Below are 27818 nucleotides of genomic sequence, written 5' to 3'. Positions count from 1 at the left end.
TCTTGTTGCCAGACTCTTCTCCCGCATAATCTTCCGTCTGGGACAAGCTCAGCTGTGTTATATAATGCTCCCAAAGCATGGAAGTGCTCACTCTCCTTTTTATCTATCCTTTGCCATTCTGTCTGTGCCCGGAGAATGACATCTGACATGACGGACATATCAATGGGGGGAAATGGAGGAACGGTAAAAAGACAGGCGGCTAATTGAAGTTTGATGGAGGAATATGATGAAATGCGTACATCTTCAAGAGAGATATGAGGAAACACGCATCTAGACAAAAGTTCTCGTAGGAACAAGCATCACATTGATCTACGCCATTCCACCAGTGTAGCAACGCAGCATTAGCCATTCTCCACTAACTTGTGGATTCACAATGTCAGATTGGATGTTTTTCAATTTCGTTCAAAACTGCGCCCCTTGTAAACAGTTTGTTGATTAAGCCTTGATGTTTGTAAATGTGCGCGTTGTGTGTTTCCAACCTGTAATGCAGTATAATGTGCTTAGTGCTACTGAGTGTAAGTGAGTGCTTGGCCATTCCCCAGAGAGTGATAGCAGCTGGATCAGACTAATCTAATATAGCCCCCGAGTCTGGGGAGCCATCCATTGCTTATCAGATCTCTCATTCAATAACAGTGAGCCATGCCAGCTTACGGAGTTATAAAAGGAATATATTCAAGTTTATTTTCCTTTGCCTTTTGTGTCTGATTTGTAACTGTGTGTGTGACTGTGTGTTGGTCGTGCAGACTCGATGGATGGCTGCTCCACAGACTGTAATGGAAATGGAGAGTGTGTGGCCGGACACTGTCACTGCTTCGCTGGATTCCTGGGTCCAGACTGTGCCAAAGGTAAGATAGGTTCTGATAAAGGATCAAAGGGGACATACCATGTAATACACACTTTTTCATTGTCAGTTCACTAACTTCTCTTGGTATCTTGGGTGCCGACCAATCATTTATCAAATTTGACTACTCTTCTTATGCCACATTAAGGCTCATTAGAATATACCACCACCCATCTGAGTTTCTCCACCAAGAACTTGAGAATTACTTTTTTTTCTTCTCGCAAGCAAGTCAGCGTAGTGTTTATTCAACATTGAGCATGTAAACATTTTCTTGTAGAAACCCAAAGTGCAAGGGTAAACCTGAAAATTAACATATTACCCATTAGTTGGTATGCTCCCAATACTGACATTCAACTAAGGCTGCACATTTAATTGAAATTGCATTATGGACTAGTGCAATAATCAAATCACGGGAAGCACAATATTTTTTAAAGGTTAATTTGTGGTGAAATACAATTTTAAATGATGTATTGTGGAGCTGCGGCAATATCTAACCCTACAGATAGTATTCTATAGAAGTAATGCTGCTAATTTTTCAATTTCATATTTGTAATTTGTGCCTCTACTGTGACATGTTTACATGCATCAATGTTCAAAAAGGGCTTTATATTTCTCATACTGCCTGATCCTCTTTTCACCCTCTGTCTGAAACCAGAGTCCTGTCTGTCCCTTAGCCTATCACAATGTGTTGGAGCACAAGCCAAGAGAAGCGTGAGTGTTACATACAAACAAAGGAGACCAATGGAGGTGTTTCATGCCTTTTACAAGCACACAAACCTATATTATAAACACCACAGGAAAACCCCAAAAATCATAACAAGGCCTCTTAAAACATATTTGTTTGGTGCAGATCCTTTAAAAAAATCAAACGATGATCACGTTAATATGTTTTTCAAGGATAATAACAATACTATTGAAAAAACGATCCATCCCTCCTATAACTTAAGAGGCAATATTAGTCAAAATGATCACAATTAGGTCTTAGTTTTCCTTATGATTCCTTATGATCACTTTATTGTCACTTTCTCTACAAACTTGTCACAGGTGTGATGATTCACAATGAAACAACAGGTTTCTCAAATAGGAGTAATTAGTGCATTTGTAAAGGACTATTTTCAGGCGTGTATAGGCCTTTAGTGCACTGGTAGGAATTGGAAAACACCAGGACTAAGGGTGATGTGGTTTGATTTGTTGCAGAAAGACAGTGGCATATAATAGGGACACGAGGAACAAGGGAAAGAAGACCCAATTAGGAAGCGGAAGTGGGTGTCAGCATCATCAAAAGTCTCAGTTCCATAAGGGAATAAAACGCAGACTTTTTAAACCAAAACGTGAATCTGCAGGCTTCCAAAAAGTCTAGTTGAAAAGTGTGGACACTAGGCGTAAGCGTAACAAAAGTTGTGCACTGTTAAACAAAACCTATTAGTGTGGATGTACCGTCAATATAATGTGCATTTCCACACCACCACTCCCATTAACACACCATCATGTATAATCACCACTCTGCATCTCCGACTTCATCTTTTTTCATCAACCACCTACTTTTTCCCGTCATTTCGCTTCCATTAGGCTGTTTTTCAGGTGCCGTTAAGCTACTGTCAATAAAACGTAACACTTCCTGCACATATGCTTCTCATTAACAGCCTTCCGGGGCTCAGATGCGACTGCAAATGCTAATTTGAAACATTTACAGGAGGTGTTGACTCGTTTTGACAGCAATTGATGGAAAAGGAATAGAGTTTTTTAATGGCACGGAGAAATAAGATGTGGTAACAGAAAAATGAGTGTATTTATTGCGAATTAGTTCCTCCTTCCTTATGTGTCGTCCCTCTCCATTCTTTTTCATATTCGTTCCCCTCCTCTGTCCTTCTATGTAAAATCATTGTAGTTGTATCTGTCTCATTGTGTAGAAACAGCTGATATGATATCACATTCTATGATTTATTTACGCTCATCATTTATTCATCCAACTCCTCTCATCTTCGCTCATTTGCCCGCATTATAATATTCTCCCCGTTTGAAAAGTTAGACAGCGAGTTCTGGCAAAGAGTTGTAAAAAAAAGTGAAGTGTGAAATGTATTACTGCGGGGTACAGCGTGTTAGATTTAACAAAAGGATCAAACAAACATGTAACACATGCCCGCACGCAAGAACGCACAGGGGTCTTCACTGCAAATTATCCCGAAAAAAGAAAAGAAACGGCGTTGGTTCTGCACCTTCTTTCTAATCCATTTGAAGTCAGGAGCTGCCATACAGAGGAAGGGGGGGGGGGGGGGGGGGGGGGGGTTGTTACTGTCAATGCGTCATCACACGCTCACTTATTCTACCTGGCTGTCATTACCACACAGCTCTCCATCTCTGCGTAGCTCCACTTCTCCAGCCTCATTCTATAAACCCCCACTAATGCTCTCCCTCCTAATCTGCCGTTTTCACGATTGTTTTCACGGCCTGTTCAGAGCAAGCGAGGTGACGTTGGGGGGGATTTTCTACAATTCCTGGGTTGCCGCGGTAGCCGGGGCTCAGGTGGTGCTTGAGTAAATTGAAACAGCGTGAGGGATAAGCTGTAATGTGTGTGTGTGTGTGCGCGTGTGTGAGAAAGAGAAAGAGAGGGAGAGACAGAGGATGCTTGAGGATTTGCTGAATCCGCGCACTCGCCGAGATAAGAGAGCGTAGCCCCACTCACGGTAGGTTACTGCGGTCTCCTGGCTAATATACTGCAGCACTCTGCTTGTGTGTGTGCGCGTGTGTGTGTGTGTTTGCATGTGTGTACAACCCCAAATACGTGGCTGTAATCTGTGTTTGTTTCCCCCGTTGCAGATTCGTGCCCCGTGTTGTGCAGCGGTAACGGCTTGTACGAGAAAGGAAGGTGTGTGTGCCTGGCAGGGTGGAAGGGGGCGGAGTGTAACGTGGAGGAAGGTCATTGCATCGACCCCACCTGCTCCAATCACGGCTCCTGCATCCAGGGCATCTGCATCTGTAGCCCCGCCTACAAGGGGGTTAACTGTGAACAAGGTAAGATGTGTCACTCTCTCACATGTCGAAATACTCACCTTTATTGTGTCTCAACAAAGATGGCTCCACTTATTCAAATGAGTGGCCTTGCTATTTTTAAGATAAGCATTTAATTCAAAGCAGCACTAATCGATATTTTGATATTGACGATGGATCAAATGACTGTGTGTAATTTGACAAGGGGCCCTCTTAGTGTCAGACCCACAGAGAATTATCGCCGACTCGGCAGACTCCATCAGCTCTACGGACTGTGTGGATCAAGTGAAGTGAAACCAGTCCAGTCAATTTCCATTTATTCACTCCAAGATCACAAATAAGCCTTAAAACACTTACAACACTGTCTATTCTTAGATCGTCAATTCAAATAAGGAAAAACCCTCTGCAATATAATCTTCTTATAATACTGAAATACAGTTATAAGTACTTCTATTTCATCCTAATGCTTCGTGGCAATATTTGCCTATTATAAAGCATTATATAATTACTTTTAAGTTCAAGTTTTATTATACTTTATAATTGCTGATCGCTCCCTTTTTTTATCAGTAAGAGCTGGCTCCGCCCCTTCCACAAACATCAAGTTCCCAAAGAAAATATAGATTTTGTGGATTGTGAATAGGGAAAATCCATGTGTCTTAGTCCAATTATAAATTACAAATTGAGTTGATAAGACAAAAGCTGCTATATAACGTTTATGTAGCCTAAAAAAAACAGGAAATCAGTTTTCCATGAGTTTTCCAATACCAACAGCAGACTGGTTACATAAGAGCTTGTCAATACTAAGAGCTTTAAGAACATTTCCCCTGGGCCCATTTAATAACAGGTTTCCATACTAATCCCTTTTCCCCAGCTGGCCAATTATTGCAGCCTTAGTGCTGAATTTTTTACAAAATCTATATGATGTACATCCATTTCCTTTAGATAAATTGCACATCATCTACTTGTCAGTGTAATATTTTGACAGTGTTTGTCTCCGAGTAAAATGCACATGAATCATACTGGAATCCTGAGATGTTTCACCTACAATTCATTGCTTTCAAGACAGAAATACCCAAACACATTCAAACACACCTCTTATACATTCACATTTTGACACAATATTTTCACATAATCTAATACTAAACATTTCAACAGACACAAAACAATTAAAATGAATAGTCATGATAATTTAGCTTTTCAAGTATACAATAATATATCATAAGCCCGCTAAAGAAAACTAAATCCAAATGTTGTCCAACTGATATTTATTTTTAATCGGTATATAAATAAGATGCTGCTCCATTTTACAAATAAAATAACGAATACAAAAATGAAATGTAATAACAATATGAATATTAACACAGGTATTACAGTTAGAAATGTGCAAGAATAACATAAATTCAAATGTAATCATAATAATTTAAATACTTAAATACTTATTCTAACATAAGAAGTCAAGTAACAATGTGCACATTGTACTACAAAATGTAACAATAAATCTGTAAAAATGTGTATATTACAAAATGTGATCAATGCATCAATTAAAATATGAATAATTAAAAGGGAATTACTGCTCAATGGCCAGTGAAATACAGTAATAATCCTAAGTGTTATTGGTATTGCACGGTTCAGTAATTGTAAAGGTCACACTGCTTCAACATGCCCAGACATCCGTGGGGGGTTTGCATCTTTGTGACCTTTTTCATTCCAGATGAGTTTGCACCCCTGAATGTAAATAATGTTATACAATTAAAACCAACAATTAAACCCATAAGTAAAGTAAACTAAAGTAAAAAGGTCCCTATGGGTAGATAAAAGGAATATAAATGATATAGGTAGCTGGGTCACCTTACAGTCAGACAGGAAGCCAGCCCTAGGCCTAAATCACATCCTACCCTTGTAAAGCCAAGCAATAAATTAGCAAAAACAAGTAAACAAAGCCGTGCTCTCTGACTCCATTATGATGGTTCACTTGATGATTAACTGACAACAAAGCTGTCCCAAACCCCTCCCCGCTGCCCCCCCCAACCTCCGCCTGTAGAGACCCAATCAGCTGTTTGACCTTGAGCGTCTGAGCTGAGCTTGAGCCGGACTCTGCTGAGCTTTGACTTGGTGCTCGGAGCTGTAATTACACACACTAGCGCTGCGTCGCGAGGGCCACCATGACACACACACACACACACACACACACACACACACACACACACACACACACACACACACACACACACACACACACACACACACACACACACACACACACACACACACACACACACACACACACACACACACCACACACACACACAACCCATTTCAGCCCTTATCAAAGCCTCAGTTCTAAGTGTCCTATGAAGTGTAATGTTGTGGAACAGATACAGGGATTGTAGCGAGGGTGGTTAACTCCTGGATGGGATGCAAAGAACACTGCTTTCATACTCGGTGAGCTGATGATTATAATGAGGCCGGCGCCCCCCAACTAACCCCCCTTCACTCCAACCCCGCCCTTTCCCTCCCTCCCCAAAACCTCTGACTCATTCAGTTTTTTCTCTTTCCGTCCTCTCCCCCGCTCTGCAGTAGACTGCGCAGACCCTCAATGTGGCGGTCATGGCGTGTGTGTGCGCGGGGAGTGTGTGTGCGGGGCGGGCTGGGCAGGAGTGAGCTGTGACGACCCGCTGCCAGCCTGTCAGGAGCAGTGCTCGGGACATGGCACCTATCTCCCCGAGTCAGACACCTGCGCCTGCCAGCCAAACTGGACCGGACCCGACTGCTACACCGGTAAGACCTGAGGATTACTGTCAGCTGCTTCTGGCCAAGAAATACATAAAACCTTTGTGGCTCAACTTTTGATCCTTTTGAGTTGCCAAACCCAAAAGACCATTTACAGAAAATACTTGTTTTATTTATCATATGACAACATTTAAACAAACTATGTGAGTGTGGAGGACTGTCTGAATAAGAAGAAAGGGATATAGACCGTTTGGGCTAGCCACACCAGCGGCCGTAAGACATGCATGTATAGATGTACTGTAGGTGTGATAGTGAACCACTGTAGCACTCAGCATTAGAAGAGGTAGAAGTAGAGCTGTTCAGAGCTTGAATGTTTAAAGACAACTGGATACAGCGTTGAAGGTGGGCTTGGTTCAATTATTTGAAAGTTGCCAAATAGCCTGACTGTAAATACAAACAGTACCTGGATCATATGAAGACTTGGGCTCAAAGAGCATGTGCACTTGCATTTTCCTAAAGCCCCGCCTCTAATCCGCTGCGTCATAGCTAGGAATCGGCCAAGTCAAATCAATAGAGCAGGTAAATAACTTGGCTTTAAGAGATTTTTACAACTTTTAGGACCTAATGATTTAAATTAGGGTTATCCAGGTGTTCATACTGTAAAGTTGATCGCCTTAAAAACCTTTTTTAAAGCTGATTTACAGACCTCTCTTCCCCAATGGGATTTTTTTTTTTTACCCAATTGAAGTCATTCACTGAGGTTTGGTACCGCCATTTGGCCACTACATAAATTAGCTTCAACACCTACGTCACTTCCTGGGGGCTAGTCACAGCTTTATAAACACAATGCATAAACTGTACCTACAAAAGAAGTCGTGAAAATCTCCATCCTCAAACTAAAATTAAATCGGCGCAAAATGAAGAGCAACATAACCCAAACCAAGGTCGACTGAGGACTCCTTGGTCATGCAGCAAAAAGTGTGAGAAGGCTTTCTTCTTCTTCAAACGTACTTACATCTATGAGATAAGAGCACATCTGGAACATCTGAGGAAAGAGGAAAGGAGAGAGGACTCAAAAAGGGAGGTGCGTAATATCCACCCGTGGAAAGGAAACATTAAGAATTGTCAGTGCACATCTCTAGTTTCCTCTAGTGTTCTTGCAGCGAGTGGGTCTTGCCAGATACTATTTTCTGGGGATTTGATAGACATGAGAGAGGAATATGGATTGGAGCCACTCTGTGAAACGTGTGTGTGTGTCTATGTGTCTGTGTGTGTGTATGTGTGTGTTTGCATGTGTGTTTCGCACTCTCTCTTCATGCTGGTGCTAAATGAGATTCCCCCCTCATGACTATGAAGGCAGCACTCTGGTTACCCGGCCCCCCTCCCCTCTTGCAACAGCACACTCACTTAACCGCACTCCTACTGTGTAACATACATATACGTACTGTATACGCACACACACCTACACACACATATCCCCCTTCAGCTAAATGAAGAAAGAAAATCAAGATTGTAGTTTAGCTTGAAGGCCTTTCAGAGTCTCTGAGAAGCGTTCAGCGTGGCATTTGAAAGCTGGTTTATTGCAGGCCCTTTTACCCGCGCGCCGCATTTAAGTCAGCGCGCGGCTGTTAGATATCGTGGTAAAAGATTCTTTACATCTACACCCACCTGAACTTTCTCTGCTCTCCGCTTGCTTAACTAAACAACCACTGCGAGTGAAGAAAACAAGAGTTAGCCATTGTAATGAGAAGAGGACTAATGCAGTCAGAGAGAAAGAGTCCTTGTCCTTGTAAACTGACAGAGGGAGAGGAAAGTAGCCATTATAGCTCTGACTTCCCCTTTCCATCACACCAGCTTAACTGTAGTGTTGCAAAGGACCTGTCCCACCATGCACACGGGTGATTTGAAGGCAATTGGCATTAGCTTCTGCTCTCAGGTGTATGCAGGCCTCCTTATAGCCGATGATAATGATAGACCGTGACTGAATATCCAAGATATGAGCGGCCTCCCTCTACCTGCCGGGCTTTTAATCAAAAAAGACCCCTCGATTCTACGTCTTGGTCTTGTTGAAGCATAGCTAAGCTAATGTAATTCTAATAGAGAGCTGAAAAACTCTCCAACTTTAATCCACTTCTTTACTCCCCTCTCCATGCTATGTATATTTAAATTGAAATAAGTTTTTATTGCAGCCGGATAAGTAGTCTTTGTGTGCCTCCAGCACTTTTGCTCTCTTTACTGACGGATGAAGCTTCTGCTGCAGGAGAGAGAGAAAGTGAGATGGTGAGGAGAGGAGAGAGACAAAAAGAAATAATTTTTGGGATGTGGCAAAAGCGAGAAAGGGATACTGGAAACAGAATGCTGCCAAAAAGAAAGATGGAGAGATGTAGGAAAGGAGAGGGTATTAACATAGCCTCCAAATCTGATCAAAATGTCAGAGAAGAATAATAGGGCTGAATTGGAGTCCCTGTAGTTTAAATATGCGGTGCAAATAAGAATCATTTGGCTGTTATTATGAGTCTATTCACTCTTCATCTCCTTCAGGGGGCTCAGCTATTAGAGGTGGGAAGATTACGTATTGTGAGAAAGTAGACTTTTTAGTCTCTGAGGTTATCCTCTCAACTATATCCGAACGCTCGCCCCCCAATTTAGAATTATTCTGCTCTCCTGTGCCTCTTTTACGTAGTTTTTTTCTACCTTCCAACACTCGATTCCTCCATCTGCTCCCCTCCTTCTCATTCACCCTCCTTCTAACACTTATTTTTTCTCACGCGTACCCCCCACCCACCTGTTCTGCAGAGCTGTGCCCGGTGCCATGTGGCAGCCATGGCGTCTGCTCGGAGGGCCAGTGTCAGTGTGAGGAGGGTTGGATCGGCGCTGCGTGCGACCAGAGAGCGTGCCACCCCCGCTGCGAGGAGCACGGCCAGTGCCACGACGGGACCTGCATCTGCCAGCCGGGCTGGGAGGGGGAGCACTGCTACATCGGTGAGCCCTGTGTGTGTGTGTGTGTGTGTGTGTGTGTGTGTGTGTGTGTGTGTGTGTGTGTGTGTGTGTGTGTGTGTGTGTGTGTGTGTGTGTGTGTGTGTGTGTGTGTGTGTGTGTGTGTGTGTGTGTGTGTGTGTGTGTGTGTGTGTGTGTGTGTGTGTGTGTGTGTGTGTGTGGGAGTGTTGCATTATTCCTTGTGATATTTTGATTAGTATGATTAACAGCTAAACGAAGTGTTTGCATTCTCTCATCCAATTCTCACTTCTTTTCCCTTACAGTTACTCATGATTTGGACGTTGTTGTGAAAGGTAATATATTCTTATTACAATTAATATATTGCAACATTCATCTTGTTTTATCTTTAATCTATTTTATTTTACTTCAAATGACGTTTCTATGTATTACTTTAAAGGTGGGGTAGGTAAGTTTGAGAAACCGGCTCGAGATACACTTTTTGTTATATTCCATGGAATGCTCTTAACATCCCGATAGCAATGAATATCTTAAGTGCTTTGACAAAAAATCCATAAAAAATATCATCTGTGGAAGCCGTAGCGCTGTAAAAAGCACGACCAGTTATTTTAGCCGACCCGGCTAAAATGACTGGATGGCCTACCTGCCTGTCAGCCTTCCATCTGTGCACAAACTTATCTCGTGCCCTCATTGGTCATGTGCGCGTTCGTGTGTGTTGGAGGAGGGGCTCTGTAAGGAAGTGGCAGATTTTCTCCGGTTGTGTATTTCCAAATTCTAGCGATCTCGAGCCGGTTTCTCAAACTTACCTACCCTACCTTTAATTTCTTTAATTTATATTAGAATTTGTTATTGTATTTAAATTATTTGTATTGAATTATTATCTTTTTATTACATTTTTTATTCTATTTCACTTTATTTTATCTTTTTATTTTAATCTCTTTTACCATAATTTCACTTTTTTTTTTATATATATATTTATTTGCAAATTTTTACTTAAACAATATTTTTTGTTTAAATGCATCCTTTTATTTCATTTTATTTTATCTTTTAAATGCACATTTTTGCTTTAATTTCACGTTTATACATGTATACTGTACACATTTTTATTTTATTACATTTAATTTAATCTCTTTAATAACTTGTTTACATAAGAATGTTTTATTGATTTAATTTGATCTTTTTATTGCACATTGTTCCTACTTCTTACGTTTATATGAATATTTTCATTCTATTTTTTTTCCTATTGATCTTTTTTTCCTTTCACTCTCAAGTGGAGCAACTGTCACAAAACACTATTCCCCACGGGAAAAATAGAGATGTTTTTGGATTCCAATTGTCACTTTGTGCACCTCAAACATGCTCAAACATGTACGTGTGTGTGTGTGTGTGTGTGTGTGTGTGTGTGTGTGTGTGTGTGTGTGTGTGTGTGTGTGTGTGTGTGTGTGTGTGTGTGTGTGTGTGTGTGTGTGTGTGTGTGTGTGTGTGTGTGTGTGTGTGTGTGTGTGTGTGTGTGTGTGTGTGTGTGTGTGTGTGTGTGTGTGTGTGTGTGTGTGTGTGCACGTGGGACACACCCCTCTCTCAGACGGCTGCCCCGGGCTGTGCAGCGGGCACGGGCGCTGCACCCTGGAGCAAAGCGGCTGGCGCTGTGTCTGCCAGGCGGGATGGAGTGGGCCCGGATGCAGCGTTGTCATGGAAACTGACTGCAGTGATGGAACAGACAACGACGGAGGTGACATTCCAACTCCATCCATCATTTTCTATCTCTTCTTCTCTTTTCTCACCTCTTTCATTTCTGTCTCTATGGCACGTTGTCTGCTCCGTTTTACTTCCTCCTTTTTCTCCTGGTGGAAAATCTTTGTTCCCCCCCTCCTGTCCCAGTCCTGCTGAGACTCCCGTAGAGTCCCGCTGGTCATTATTACATTGAATATGAATTTGTGTGTGTGTTCTTCTTCTTATCACAGCTAAATGTCTAATATGCATACCTCCTGCAGGGATAAAAAGGCACTCAGAGAAAATGTTTCTCAAGTCCTAATACAGCAACCCATGCAGAAAAGAGCTCTCTGGTTAGGGGGTGTTTGTTGACAGGTGAGAGGTGTGTGTCACTCAGCTTCAGAGCTGTGTTGTTCTTCTCAGGTAAGGATTCAGGGTAGGAACATTTCAGCGGGAGCGCAATCTCTACCCATTTCCATAATCGTCTCCCTATTTTAGTCCCTTCTTAGTAGGTTTTCCAACACTTCTTTTGAGATCATACATTCCTTTCACCTGTGCCAGTTCATGTTGAAACATCAAATATCCATTCTAGACATGCCTTTTAAGCAGGTTGTAATCCATCATTGCAAACAAGGCAGTGTCTCTTCTGTGTGGAGGAAAAGCTCCCCGCTTGTTGTGCATGGTTCCATGTTTTTATGAGGCGTGGGGTTTGAGTCAGTGCACACAGCAGCGGGAAACCTCAAACGCCTAACACACTTATTGTAGTCCTTTTTTGGGCGGCTGAAAGCAACAATGTAACCTTCACATTGTTTACCAAAGCTGCATGACTGACTGAGTCAACACTTCAGAAAGTCAGTCAGATGGCTGCTCAAAACATGAAATACAGGTTTTCACTCTGCCTGGATTATAAACTCAATGTAACAAAAATGTGTTGTAGTGCGGCTAAATAAAAGAAACAAGTCACAGCAGGACTGTGGTCTGCCAGCAGTGTCGGCACTGATGGTATTTAATTCATGGATTAAGTCATTGTTCTGATTTTATTTGGTTATCAGATCTTTCATATGATATGGTAAAAAATAGGGGCAACTTTGACTCATCTCTTAATGTGTTTGTGTCAGAACGGGTTATTTAATCTAGTTGTTCAAAAAGAAAAAGAAAAAAAAGATCACTACTTTCATTGAATTATGGGTGTTTTATTTAAATCAATAGATATGCTACCATTGAAAAAAAAGGAAATAGTTTAAAAACCGATGTCTGTGGCAATCTTTCAAGATATGTTCTCAACTAGACTCAAATCATTTAGGATTTACCTGTAGGTGTTGAATTTTGGGTTATGCTTTACAATCTTGCAGGGAGTTCAATATGAACAGGGATACAATTGATCAATGTTCGATATCAGGAGAAGTAAAGTCTTGTAGTCATTCTGAGGCTGCGAGATCTGTCAATGCACTCGTTTTTGTATCGAAAAACAAATGGGATTTGAATCCCTGCGCTTTGGAGATCCTTGTTTGAGATTGTATTACCTTTGAACAGAGTCAGGCTAATCATTTTCCCCTGATTTAAGTGTTAAGTGCTAAGCTAAGCTAACTGCTAGCTGTAGACTTTCATTGGATGGACAGATATGATAGCAATATTGATCTTCTCATCCATATCTGAAAAAAAACCAAATACGATTATTTCGCAAAAAGTCTGCTGTTACTTTGAAAGTCTTACGCATGGCCGGGTGATATTTGTTGAATTGTGGGAAATGTAGGATCCTGTTTTTATGTAGTTTAACCAACATTTGGACTAAAAGTCAGGATATCTCAGCCTCTGCTGCTTCCTTTAACTTGTTTTTTAAATGTGTCTTTTTCTTATCACACACATTCCACATTATGCAACTAAATGGCTGGACTGTCCCTTTAAATAAAAATGAGCAGGGAAGTTGAGGTGGAGAGAGGGTGAAGGAAGTGACACGTTTCTCTCTGCATTACTGTAAATTGTGCTATCTGTAAAAAAGCCCTGTATGGCATTATAAGGTTTTTATAATGCCATATGAATATTGATGAGGCGTCCGTACCGTAGGTATCAAACCGTTGAGTATAGGAATGATTACTCTGGAGAAAGACTCACTAACAAAGCCTCATGGAGACCACTTACACTTCTCTTATCTTTCTATCCTTGCGCCTCTCTGCACAGCTTGAGAAACCATAATTTTCTAGCACACAATTCAGCCATCGCCCCTTAATTGGCAGATATACCGTAGGCTCTCATAGCCTTCTCTCGCTGCAATCTTTTTGTCTCTGAAGATAGACAGAGATGGAAAGATGCTATCACAAGTAATCAGAGAATAAAGAGGAACTTTGAAGAGAGAGTTCCAATTATTCCGCCTGGATGGGAGAGCCGAGCGCTCGTATTGTTCTTCCACAAAAACATCCTTTTCTCCACACACACACAGTGAAATCATACATATTTATATTACACATGTTCAAAATCCACATTCACTGCACTTCTCTGTGTGTAACGGGTAAACAACAATGCCCGCATAATAGGCAACAAACGTGTGTAATGACAATGATATTAGAATTTCAATTATTGCCGTGCTTTCAAGTTGAAGTAGGGAGTCTTATGGAAATCAACCATTGTAGTAGGCTAGCTTTCTACGAGGATATAATAGAATATTGTTGGCCTTTCGCTCTCTGCTCCGCGGTCAGATGCATTTAAATGTCACCACTGCTTCCTGCCTTTTCAGGAGCACACTTGAAATAGGAAACACAAATGCCATCCCGGCTCCTATTACCTGCCGCCTTGGTTTGTCTCCGCGGCTCATTGTTTACGCCGGACTTTTACGGATCACATTGGAATAATACCCGTCTGATTCATAACAATAGATGCTATAATTGTACACTGATGGCCCCCGTATTGAATCTTATTTGATTGACACTCGTGATAATGGCGATACATGCACACTTCATTGTTGTAGATGACTTCCTCTCAGGCCAGCAGAATTATTTCTTGGCAGGGTTTATGGTTTTTTATGTCTTTTCACTGCCGATATATACAGTACCTTGGCCTTTAGAATAGAAATGTGTTCTCAGCACTTTAGTCACTTAATTCTATTAAAGCCTTTATAAAGTACGCACAATAAAGATCTCGCCTGTATTGACTCTGTAAATCCCCCCCTCCTCACATTCTATAAGTGTTTTAAAGTGTTTCGTGCATTTTTAAACCTCCCTTGTAATTTCAGATGGCCTCATGGACTGCGTGGACCCTGATTGTTGCGAGCAGCTGAGTTGCGGCTCGGACCCTCTGTGCCACGGCTCCACGGACCCCTTGGCCCTGCTGCAGCAGAGCCCGCTGACCCCCGCCGCACCCCCCTCGCCCGCCGGCACACACACACACAGCTTCTACCGCCGCATACGCTTCCTCCTCGGCAAATCGGCCACACACACTCTCCCTGGAGACGTGCCCTTTGATACCAGGTATGTGCTCTTGTTTGCCCGGATCTGCGTTTGCATGCTTTGTGTATTTGTTTTCCTCCATGCCCTTCAGATGTGCTCCTATATAGCATGTAAAGCCATGAGTAGTAGATAATGAAGTAAATACATCCGTGTTAATGCATTGAATCGTCCATTTTCCCCTGTTATTTGTTTCATGACAGCGTGTGCGTTTGCATGTAAATGAGGCATTTTTTTCCTCCCCGTGTTTATACGCCTGTGCACACATATCAGCGATCGCGTTCCCATGGAGATTAGCAGTCACATGGCAGCGCAGCGTCCTCCCAAGTATCACTGTCAAGCCACCACAACTGCATTTGCTTGTTACACACTAATGTGTCATTCAGTTACAGCAGTCTTTAAGGTGTCCCCATTAATTTTTCAGCGCTGCAATATGAGAGAGAAATACATATCGCCGGCAACAGGATGACCTAGAAAGTTTGGAAAAAACAAGCAGTGATGCCTCTGTGAAAAATGGCAAAGTGCATTTTTTCCCCCCCTCTTCGGTTCACTTGTCGAATAAACTAATTAATTAATTATGTGGCAGGTTGTTCAGAGGGGAAATCGATGGCAGCTTTCAGGACAGGGGTAACAAACGGGGCGATGCAGCCACCCGGAGAAACCTCGCCATACTTCATTTATCCCTCTTCCCTGAGTAACAGATAGGCTCCATCAATGCGTGCAACACATGTGTCCGTCCTAATCTGTCTTCCTTTGACCAGTTCTGCGATTTAAGCGGTGTATCTCACCCTGCAAAACAAGATGAATATTTCAAAATAGTGACTGATAGTTTAGGGTCTATTTAAAGAGCGGCCGCTTCTGCTGCAGGTAACACTGTCACTGTGATATAAACGTGATGTGGACGTTGTTTTTTTTTTATATGACAGGGTGTTGAAAGGTTTTACTGTGGGTGAAGCTATATTTATGGCCCTTGTATCCTGGCAATCTCTGGCAGATTTCTCTGTAAAGGAGGGAATTGTAGCGAGCAGAATAATTGCAGTTGCTTTTCTCTTCAGGCACAAGGTCGTCCGGCACAATATGGCTCTCTGCAAACAATCATTACATTCTCCATCATTGTAAACCATTCATGTCTTCTCTTTTCATTGTGTATCCCTCTCTGCTCCCCTTTGTTTTTCCAGTCGGGTAGCTGTGATTCGAGGCAGCGTGGCGTTGCAGGACGGCTCTCCTCTGGTCGGCGTCAACATCACCTTCCCGCAGCATCCAGAGTACGGTTACACCATCAGCAGGCAGGATGGGAGGTACAGAAATCCAGTTACAAAATCCTCAAAATTCACTTTTCGTTATTCCCCGTAATCCTCCAATCTTATTGTCTTACTGTCTTCTACCTTTAGTTTCGACCTGGTGACCTTGGGCGCCATGGCCATGACCTTGATGTTCCAGCGGCCCCCCTTTCTGCCACAAACACGCACCATTTGGACGCCACACAACAACTTCCTGGTTCTGGATCAGGTGACCATGTCCAGGGAAGAAGCTCCGCCTCCCAAATGTGACATCAGGACCGTTTTGAGTCCCTACCCGCTGGTGCTGCCATACCCGCTCCCCAGATACATGGGAGCGTGTGCAGAGAAGGGGCCCGCAGTGCCGGAGCTACAGGTATGACACCACAAAACTCCATCAAAAGGCTCTCAGGAAAATAAATTATAGTTGATGACTCAATTCCATACATTCATTGCAATTTGTCAATCAATTGTCAATCAATTCTGAAATCGTTTTTGGAAACAAAGTTTTACCCGTTGCTCTGCTGAACAGATTTATTTAAAAAAACTTGTCTTGGGTCTGTCCCATATCCTAGTGGTTAGGGTACTTACCACATAGGAACAAAAGACCTGAGTGCCCGGTTCGATTCCTGGCATGGCTAACTCTCTACTCCGTGTCTCTCTCCCAAATGTTCCTGTTCCTCTCAACTATCGTTATTAAATAAAGGCATACAATTCCTGCAATCAATAATATTTAAAAGAAAAAAAACCTAGTTCTAAAAATGTAATCTAACAAAAATGGTTTAATAAAAGCTCATTTTAAAACTTTAATAGCACACGCTTATACTGTAATACAACAAAAAGTGGTTTAAAAATAAGCGATTTTAGACATTGATAATAATGATATTTATTTAAAAAGTAGCGTTTCTCTAAATACAACAATCACACATACATTACTGAAAAAACAGGATATGATGAAATGAATTTAGAGAAAATACAAAAAGGCAGAAGCAGTAAGATTGGTGGAGTTAACACGGGGGAGGGGGGGGGGGGTGAGAGTTCAAAAGAAAAGCAAGGTTTGCGAGGGCTTGTTACAAGGATGATAGGGGTCGTTAATCCATCTAGATCAGGGATAGGCAAATGGCGGTCCGGGGGGACTTGTAGTACTGATACCGTCCACTAGACTCCTAGTTACGTTGCGAGCTGCGTACATGATTTAAAATACCGCAAAATAATCTGTGACGCGTTTGTGTGTATTGTGTTTGTTCCCCGAAACACTGCCTGCTGTGACGTTAAGTTACCGCTTGTAATTATGCCTTTACAAGCTTAAAGGTTGTATTTATCATCTGAATTTGGCGAAACAAGTTTAATATTCTAAAAACCAAGACTTTGTTTATTTGAAATCAGATGAAAACAAACTGTCACGGACCCTGCCGTGTTATCTATGATTACTATGCGCTTTTCATTCATAATTTCAGCGGGAGGGAGGGAGAGCGGCGCTGAGGAACAGCAGAGTGCGGGTTGACAGGTGTCTGTGTTGACATTCCCCTTATTGTGGAATAAGGGGAATGCAGAGACAGGCTACAAGTGTCTGTTCAAGTTAGACAACTAATATCTGGGTAGTGTTCATGACTTCATGTTTATGTCATCTTAATGGTTAATCTCAATGCACACACATTTTCCGTGCTTTCCAATAGTTTAAAATAGTTTTATTCCACTGTTAAATAACCTGTTCAATACAAACATGCCACTTGTAAAAATTAAATAACATTTCTGTGAACTGATATTTGTTTAGTGAGCTTATTAGAGGGTGTTCCCTGAAAGAGTGTAAAATGTCAATGAAAATGTCAGACTTAGTATATTTGTTAATAATTACATACAATACATGGACTGTGTGTGTGTGTGTGTGTGTGTGTGTGTGTGTGTGTGTGTGTGTGTGTGTGTGTGTGTGTGTGTGTGTGTGTGTGTGTGTGTGTGTGTGTGTGTGTGTGTGTGTGTGTGTGTGTGTGTGTGTGTGTGTGTGTGTGTGTGTGTGTGTGTGTGTGTGTGTGTGTGTGTGTGTGTGTGTGTGTGTGTGTGTGTGTGTGTGTGTGTGTGTGTGTGTGTGTGTGTGTGTGTGTGTGTGTGTGTGTGTGTGTGTGTGTGTGTGTGTGTGTGTGTGTGTTCCAAGTGAATCTGCGGCCCCCTGGTGGCCAGTACATCAATTATGTGGCCCCCACCACCATCAAAGTTGCCCATCCCTGATCTAGATGGCCTTATTTACATCAGTAAAAATGCAACAAAAAGAATCACAGGGCCAGTGATAACCAATCCCACTTCAACAGCAGTTTGGAGATTCAGGATCTTTAGCTAAGTTTTAGAAAGCTGCAGTGTTTAAACATGGATCAACTGAAGGCTACACTTTACATTTACTACTGTCATTTTACCTGTTCATTTCCTCCCTGCTCGGATCGCCAACACCTGTCTCCTCAGAGCGCATCCACCCGCCCACACCTATCTCCTAACACCATGTTTCTATCCAAACATTTTAATGTGAATTATCTCATTAGAAAAGCTGGATTGGAAGCAACCCCCCCCCAACATAACTTTCTATAGAGCTGTCAAAGACATTGCTGCAGCCCGGGGGAGACTCACCGCTAAAAATAAAGAGACCCATTATCAGCACCTCTCTGTCATCTTCTCGCTTCAGAAGCAACAAACAGCTTCTTACATGTGCTGAAAGAGAAGAAATTGCAGCAGTGAGATCTAAACTCTTCTTTTTTTTTTCTGTCGTTGGATCCTTGCAGCCCAGGTAGACACTTTATTTACCCAGCCAATGGGAACGCACTACTTCACTACTTCACATTGGCTTTATATTCCCTTGATTATGGAATCCGACGACTATGCAAAATGACTGCTGTCAGCTCAAATGATCGCGATCAGGCGATTATGTATTAGTTACAACAGGCCTATACAATCAAGAAACAAGTTACAAGATTTGGAAAAAAATGCGTGATTGCCATTATTTTGGACTGATATTACTATAGTGATTTGATATTGGAGGGATTGATCATCATGCACATTTGTTCACATTACCATTATAAAAAATTGAATAAAATATCAAGGCAAGGCAAGTGTATTTGTATAGCACCTTTCAACACAAGGCAATTCAAGGTGCTATCCAAACATGAAAAAGATTGGGAGCATTTAGAAAAAGTGCAGCGGAATCACTTTATAAAGTACCATCTACAAATATTTGAAAACAGTCATTCGAAAATCTAATTAACATTAAACAAGCAAATATAGAGTAATATAGGTATAAAATACATGAATCAGAGTTACAGTGCAGTGTTAGATACTCCTTTCACTGCCCAAAATATCTCTTCAACGCCACAAAATTCATTCAGGATGGGATTTCAACACATATTTAGCCTTTAATACGGTTCCCGCATTTGAATATTACACTGTTGCGATTTCAATAGAATTGTACTTGTTGTGCAGCTCTAATATGAAACATAACAAAGCACTGCTTCCTGTGTACAGATGATAGGCAGTAAGAACTCAATTTGTTACAGCTGAGCAGCAAACCAACCTGCTCTCACAGGATGTTGCAAATTTAGCTCCATTTGCATCATGCAAATAAGGAAAAATGAGCCAAATGCAAATGTGTACTGCATCCATATACTTCCCCACCACAAAGGCAAATCAGGTGGATGAAAGTCGGTGTGGAGGTCAGACTGGTGATTATACATTTAACCTCAGACGTGACTCCAGTCATTTTTTTTTTTTTTTTTTTTTACCTAACCCTGACCTCATTTCAGTTCCAACAAAATATCTCGGTACACAGAGAGTTGTTTATTTGTTTCCCGGACACATAATAGATTGCAAAAAAAAGTCATATCCAACGGTCACACGATCCTTTTGAGGCAGGAGAACAAGATGTTTTTTTGCTTCTAAATAATGTCATTCACATCCACAACACGCCACCTCACAAGTTCATTTAATAGAATCAGATGAGATGAACAGATTGTCAAAATGAAGGAACATCTTATCCTCGTGACAAATAACACCTCAGTCAGGACAAACAGGAGGCAACAAAGTAAATTGAAAGAACAGTACTTAGTATTCCAGGGGAGCTTAGAAACACCCACTGTGTTCACCTCTGTTAAGAGAGGGAATCAAAGCCTTTTTAGACTCGGGATGAAAGTGTGTGCGAGGCAGTCGTCTCAGAGTTAATTTGATTTAAGGTAATCACTGATTAAAACAGTATCTGATTAAGCCAAGAGAAATGTTGGAGCAGATGAATAATTGTGTGCTTCTGCAGCTGATTCAATGTGTATCTGAGAGATTAGCTTGGCTTTTTATTTGTTAGTCTCTAAGTTGTAAATATCTACGGAGCCCTGGAGGGTTCATAGAGAGAAAAAATAAATAAAACGAGGCCACACTTTATTAATTCGTGCGCACGATATACTTTCTCATTCGCACGAGATACTTTCTCATTTGCACGAGATACTTTCTCATTTGCACGAGATACTTTCTCATTTGCACGAGATACTTTCTCATTTGCACGAGATACTTTCTCATTCGCACGAGATACTTTCTCATTTGCACGAGATACTTTCTCATTCGCACGAGATACTTTTTTGTGCGCACGAGAAAGTTACCGGTGCGCCAAGTAGGAATTGGAGCGCACAGGAGACAACCGTTTGATTGCAGACTGTTATGTGTATGTGGGGAAATGGCAGTGCATACATTATTTGAGATATATTTCAAACTCGGACTTCATTTTAGGGACATTTCGGCCAGAGGTGATTAGCTATTTGTTTAAGCACCAGATTCGCAAAACAGGAGAGTCTGTGAACCAGTCAGCTTTGATCTATGAATTCATGTCCGTGACTCTCACAGTATCTGCTATCTGCGCGCAGAGAGCTGTGTCTTTTACGCAGCGCCTTCACTGTGTTTACCTTCATTAGAACAGTTGCATAGAGATCGAGGCTGCTACGTTTTAGCCACACACACACACACACACACACACACACACACACACACACACACACACCTCTACACACATCGAACTGCCTGATTATTCCCCCTATCACTCGTTTTATGAAGGAGATGTCCGGTCACCAGGGCGCATGATGTGTAAATAACCCAATTTGTGCTCTGCTCAGCTCTGTGTGGCTGTGTGTGTGTCCGACGACATCTGCATTTGTTTTCAAATTACCATGAACAGTCTTTTACACACATCTGGCTAACTCCATATGTGTATTCCCAAGTGAAAGAAGTTCGTTTAATCTTAATCTCGATGCTAAATGCTGTTGGAGTGCACCGGAACGAACGCCACTATCATAATATCTTCTGAAAACAAAAGCATGCACACACACAACACACACACACACACACACACACACACACACACACACACACACACACACACCCACCCTGGCAAATAAAACATAATAATATGACGTAATAATCGGGCAGTTCGATGTGTCTAACCATAACAAAGTATCTCGTGTCTCACGAATTAATAAAACGTGGCCTCGTTTTATTTATTTTTCTCTCTATGAACCCTCCAGGGCTCCGTAAATATCAGCTTTAAAACTTGTTTAAACCTAAATCCAACAATACCTTTAATTTAAATAAAAAGACGTTATGTTCTTCATGAAAAGGTTCTCTGTATTTATTTTTGTTACATAGCTAACACGTATTTGTTGTTCTCTTTGCACCTGACTGTGAGCTATTTCATCCTGTACCTGCCAAAAGCCCTAATTATGTCAGCTCAAAAAACAAATACACATTTAATGTATCCTCTAATTTCTTCACTTTCCGTCTCCTGCGATCTCACTCTGTTCCCTTCTTGTTTTCCCCAGGCGGTGCAGGATGAAGTTTCGATCCCCGGGGCTTTTTTGAAGCTGAACTATTTGAGCACCCGCGCTGCAGGCTACCTCTCTCTGTTGAGAATCCTCCTCACCCCTCCCTCCCTGCTGTCCCCCGTCTCCCCACTGGGCGGTCTGTCCAAGGTGCATGTCCGCGCCTCGGTCCAGGGCAGGATGTACCAGCGCTGGTACCCCGCGGGGCCCGGCCTGGTCCACAGGCTGGTGTGGAACAAGACGGACGTTTATGGACAGGAGGTCTGGGGCCTCACTTATGCTACTGGTAAGTAGAACATAATATACAAAAAGCCTTTGTTTATTTTAAATCAGAGGGCCATAGGGCTTTTTAGCACTTCCCGGTTGCCTTGTCTGGAAGTCAATGGTTATTTCAGGAGTCTTTAAAAAGGCAGTTTCTAACAATTGAATAAATAAGACTACGCCTTTAGCTTAGCGATGGTGACGTAAAGTCATGTGACCGTGATGTAGTTTGTTTTTTCTGCAATATTCCCAAATCGGATGGAAAAATCCCATTGTCTTTGTTCGACCAAAAATACATCATCCCTGCATCACTCTATTAGCAAACATTTAGGGCATCCTCAAGGTTTAGGACACTGACAATGTGCATCAAAGGGCCCTTTCTTTCTCTCTCCTTTTTATATTTCTCATCAAACAAACAGGACTTAATGTGTTCTTTACTAATTGCTGAGGTTTAGAGGTGCTAATAGGCAGATTTGCAAACTTTGAAAAGAGACAGGCTGGCTATTTCCTCTTGTTACAGTCTGTATGCTAAGCTAAGCTAATATTCTTCTTCTTGCTGATTGCACTAACTAGAGTGCTGTCAATCTTCTTTGAATTACCAACAATTGTGGAGACTGAATAGTCAAAATGTCGACCTTATCAATTGTCACATTGCTTGGTTTCCCCCAATAAATCATAGTGTATACCCCATTTCAGTGTAAATATCAGCCTATTAATAATACTGTTAGTACATTTGAAAATAGCTCATGTGCTGTCATTTGCGATCTCTTTACTGTGCATGCATAAATCACCATGATTATTGGCAGGACTGTAGGAGCAGGTTCTTGGCACTAGCCTCAGGAAGGCTAAATATCAACAACATAAGGCTGCTGTTTCAAAATCAGAGAATACATTTAATAATCAGAGCACTCATGAAAGACCGTAGTACTATCAGAGCAATACATATATTTGGAATTTATGAGTGATTCCCTGTTAAATCAGCAAGAGTCTATCTCACTCTCGTCGAGAATGGAATGGTAAATTGGCGAGAATGGATTAAAAGACAAAAGATCTATTTACAAACTCGAAAAGCTGTCTTTTAGGCTTTCTGTCTGTGTCTGTCTGTTTGTTATCTATCTCCTCCACTCTGTTCCAGTATGGACCACCCCTACACACAACAACAAAAACACGACTTTACACTATCCAAGCGTTGACCAATCAGATGTCAATTCTTACTCAGGGACACCACGAATCAAGAAGAAACCAAATAAGCCCACCTCCTAAAGTATGTAACCACTCCTTTAAAGCAGTGCTTATGTTTCTGTATGATAATGGATTTGTACAGCTTAGTCTCATTGGTATCGTATCGCCAGGCATTCAATTGCTGAGCGATACAGTGAAATGTCTTCCATTTAGATCGGACGCAAACCAAGTAAATGAATAGAAAATACGGTGTACTGTACCACTCTTACACTCTTTGATATTAGACGTTTTGTGTCAGATGCTCAAATCCAATAATAGCAGAGCAGATATCATCCTGCATAATATCATTGTCTTGGAAATGATCAACCATTCAGAACGTAATCAACCAGTTGTTAATAGACAGTGTCACACTGGGAAATGAGAGCTCAGAGATTGCTTTATAATATGTAATTATAGCAATGTCTTCAATCTAGTTTGGCCACTGCAGAGTTGGCAGAATGCAAGGACGTTTCCACTATATTCATATAGTATAAAGACATTCAAAACAAGCATTTCTTTGTTTATGTCTTGATCAAAGAAGAATGCATAAAAATACATTGCTCCATTAATACGAGATTTATAACAATCAACAAACACTCAAACCATATAGTCTTTTTATATAGTCAAATTATACATGCGGATCCAAAAACAGATCAACATATAAATACCAGCACATGTATCAGTACAAATAGAATGATATAAAACGCATTTCAACTAAAAACCCCTTATGTAATAAATGCATTTGTAAGTGGATCATGTGAATAGATGAAAAGCGAGGACTTTAGACTGAGTACCACATTTCAAAGACCTTCAGACAGCAGAGAAAACTGGAGCTGTATTGAGAGGAGAGAGATGAATATACTGTAGAGTAAAGACATCATCGGCAGTGGCAGGGAAATAGCCCTTTTGGACAGTTTTGACAGAACTGTGGGAAAAAGTGCTTTGCAAAATACATGGAAGGCGTTCAACACGTGGCTCATCCCTAACCTCCTTTTTCACCTGTGCAGAAAGAGATATACTGTATATAAATGTTCATTACGGCCATTCCAAGGCGCCGTAGAAGCTTACACCGCTGATCTTTCTATAGGTAATCTGAGAGATAATGCTTCTGCTGCCTGTGTTTTTCTATAACTGTCTTTTGTGGAGGCTCGTAGACAAACAGTGGAGCTGCGAGGGAGAGAGCTTTCTCATAAGCACTGAGATATCTCCGGCATACCAGAAGCTTTGTCCACTCGAGTGTACGGTCTCGCGCAAAGATTGCATCTCTCCAACCCTCGCCCTTCTCTCTCCTCCTGATCCATCCCCTCCTCTCCCCTTATCTGTTAGGGCTGAACGTCATCTGCTCCAGCTCTCGCCTGATCTTTTACCTTTCCTCAACTCTTATGATCCTGGTTTTTTATTTTATTTACCGTGCTTCGCTCACCCTCCCTGCTACCCCCCTTCCATATCTTCCTCTCTCCTCCCAGCGATTCCTGTCCTCCACTGAACTCTCTTTTCTTCTCTTCCCCGCTTGTTATGTCCTCCATTCTCTCTGATCTCCCCCATTGCTCCTGCCCTCTCTTGTTTTTCTCTCTTCTCAGCCGTGTTTCCCCCTGATCTTTCCCTCTTTATACTTCCCGGCATATGCAGGATACGTGCATTTGCGCAACAGCTTACGCATTAATGTTTAAACTAAACTACTGACAGATGTACGTTCTCTGTGGTACAGTCTGATGTTTCCAAGGAAATAATATCACGGCAGGATAAATATACAATTTTTTTTGTTTTCATGGTGGGTTTGTTGTTGCTCTGTCTGAACTACAGTACACTGAGGACTTATTTTTCATGAACCCAGCAGTGCCCGGATCGCAGTGGAATACGCCCTGCCCGTCGTGCCAAGCGCCCTTTTGCTAATTTCTCGGCCAAGCTTCTCGGGCACACCTGTGGTGCGCTTTGGCACGGGGACGGATCAGAAAGAATACATTATCATACATTATCGGTCGGTGAATCGGAGGCTTTGACAATCATTGGCAATAGTTTTTTTACTACTTTCAGTTCGGGAATCCCTGTGGAGACTTTTCCTCAGAGGATCTCTTTGTTGTCAGGGTCTTTCAGAATTATACTGCCAAGAGCTTTGGAAAGTTAAATTATTACTGGGAACAGAGTGTTTTCTCTTTAATCTTCATATTGCCTCGTAAACTTTATTGGTTACTGGTTATGAGTAAAATGAAAGTAACACACATTTTTCCCATGAAAGATTCTCTTAGTATCACATGGTTCATCATAGCTTCGTGTCGGCCTGCAAAATTATAATAAAAACCATCCTTTAGGTAAAAAATCCTTGTTTTTAGAGAACATTCAAATATTTCACAAGTTTCAATTCACCTCCATTGGGGTTAGGGTTAGCAAAATTCAACAGTACAATTGTAACCCTAAGCAAAGACGTTTCCATGGCTATTATCCAACAGTTTGAAACACATTGGGCAAAACCACTGACTCCAGTTAGAGACTACATATACCTGCTGCCCCTGGATGGCTGCAATATCAAAACTAAAAGCACTTTTTGATTGTTATCCTACATTATCAGCTGGTCTAAAAAGACAAAGAAAGCATGAAAGAAAAAGATTGTATAATTTTAGACATTTAATGGATGTGTCAAAGTCATTACAATCTGCACACACAAGTATATGCAAGTTGATGACTATAAAAAGATATGCCTATATTGTGCAGCTCTAATATACAGATTTAACTCAGCCTCAGCCTCACTTCTGGATGTTTTATCCCTGTTTGTCCTTAGAGCCTATTCTAGGTGAAGAAATATGCAATTTTGATGGCAGTCACCTGAGGATAGTTGAGCATAATATCACCTTCAAGTTTACCATATTTGTTTACCATGTGTAAGAGCTCCTACAGGACCTTCTCCCTCAACGACACACACATCAGCCCCCTGTGTGTGTGTCCATGTGTGTGTGAACACATGGACACACACACAGGGGGCCAGGGAGAACAAGAGAGAGGGAGATCATGCTCTGTTTGCCGGGGTGAACACATTGCCCGAGGCCTCAGCAGAGGGGAATGAAAGCTTTCACCTGTGAGATATTGAGTGTGCTTTTTATGTACCAAAGTGTGCTTGCTTGTTTTTTGTGAGTGTGTGTGTCGTTTCTTGTAATATAGCTACAGCAATATTGGTTGTGAAGCAGTTCTCAAAACACTGACACTTTCCCTTTGAGATTGCTTTGCCCGTTTTGTCCTGTGAAAGCCTTGTTCCTCAAATGAAATCACTTTTATTGTAGTTTTTTTCTTCTTCTAAAAACAGGGACAATGCCCCTGCTGAAGGCAATGTATTTATGGCAACCTTTGATGCATTTTCATAAGGATGGATTGGTTTCCAGGCCATGAAATTGTTTCTTCAAGGGGGGTGCAATGTGACTTTAAGGGCTGGAAATTGCACAGTATGTAACAATTTAAAAACCATGAATTGTAAATGTCCTACCAACGCCTCTCTGTTCTACTTGTGTCCTTCAAAAACTCAAGATCACAGGCCTATCAGAGCTTAAGACAAACACAAATTGAAACAAATGAACCTCTTGAATGAACTTAAGTGATTGTTCCTGGACTAAGAACTTTTGTTGAACACCTTACAGTTTCTTTTTCTCTTTCACAATCTCGAGTGTCCCAAATGACCCATTATTTTCCATCCCCAATCACTCTATCGATTTTACCATAGAGGTGGAGATTTAAGTTGCCCTCGTGTGTCTGCTGAGAGTTCCTCTCAAAGTGAATCTCCTGAGTTATCTAATGCGGAAGCCACTACTTACGTATTCCACCATCTCTACCTTTCTTTCTGCCGGCTTTGCTTCCCAGTTTCCCTTGGGTGCCCCTCACTTCACAGGCATGTTGTTTTACAGTGAAGCAAAGTTACGAGAGATCGTTGCCAGCAGTGATTGACAGCTACAACACTTCTCCACAACAGCTGTGTCAAACAGAGCAAGCTGCCCTCACTGTAGAATATATCATTATATGCATTTAAGCAATGTTGTATAATTTGAAATATTAAACTCCTACTGCTTTAATTATACATTATCTTAAATAACTGTTTTTATATATTACCTTGAAAACAAAAGAGAGGGAAGAAAGGACAGAATGTATTTCAAATAAATGAGCCTGTCTACATCGGAATGCCTTGAATACATGCATAAAGAAGAGAAACAGCCTCAGGATATTTGTAATGACTTTTGAGTTTAAGTCAACTCTCCTACAGTGAATGTTACTTTTAATTAAAGGCTAGCTCACTGGAAATCTAACACTGCATGCAATAATAAATAAATGCTTCATTAAAAGCTGCACTTTCAATATTTAATCCATATAAAATAGTCTCAATTCCCAAAGAGTCATGGTAAAAAACCTGAACCTGAAAATGAACATATTAGGGCCCCTTTAAGTAAGCAACTGTTTGCCAACAAGTCTCAAAGAAATAAATGATGCATCAGTAAAAAAAATTATATCAAGTATGAAATGAAAGTATCACATTTCACCAAAGTAAAAGCATATGTGTTTTGAGAAAAATATTCATGGGGGATTGAGGTAG

General features: G+C 41.4%; 1 protein-coding gene across 1 annotated transcript in view; it reads left to right on the top strand.

Annotated features, from left to right (window-relative positions):
* tenm1 (teneurin transmembrane protein 1) overlaps positions 1–27818 on the top strand; it is a 207729-nt gene that overhangs the window by 109576 nt on the left and 70335 nt on the right. The window contains exons 9-18 of the mRNA XM_034121218.1: positions 744–845; positions 3659–3853; positions 6407–6607; positions 9356–9541; positions 9820–9849; positions 11097–11243; positions 14451–14685; positions 15840–15959; positions 16053–16314; positions 21770–22055. Coding sequence (XP_033977109.1) covers positions 744–845; positions 3659–3853; positions 6407–6607; positions 9356–9541; positions 9820–9849; positions 11097–11243; positions 14451–14685; positions 15840–15959; positions 16053–16314; positions 21770–22055 — 1764 coding nt within the window. The remainder of the gene's footprint in view (positions 1–743; positions 846–3658; positions 3854–6406; positions 6608–9355; positions 9542–9819; positions 9850–11096; positions 11244–14450; positions 14686–15839; positions 15960–16052; positions 16315–21769; positions 22056–27818) is intronic.

Source organism: Trematomus bernacchii, unplaced genomic scaffold, assembly GCF_902827165.1.
Source record: "Trematomus bernacchii unplaced genomic scaffold, fTreBer1.1, whole genome shotgun sequence".
Lineage (NCBI taxonomy): Eukaryota > Metazoa > Chordata > Actinopteri > Perciformes > Nototheniidae > Trematomus > Trematomus bernacchii.
Note: the sequence above shows the minus strand (reverse complement) of the source record. Positions and strands in the feature narration are given on the sequence as shown.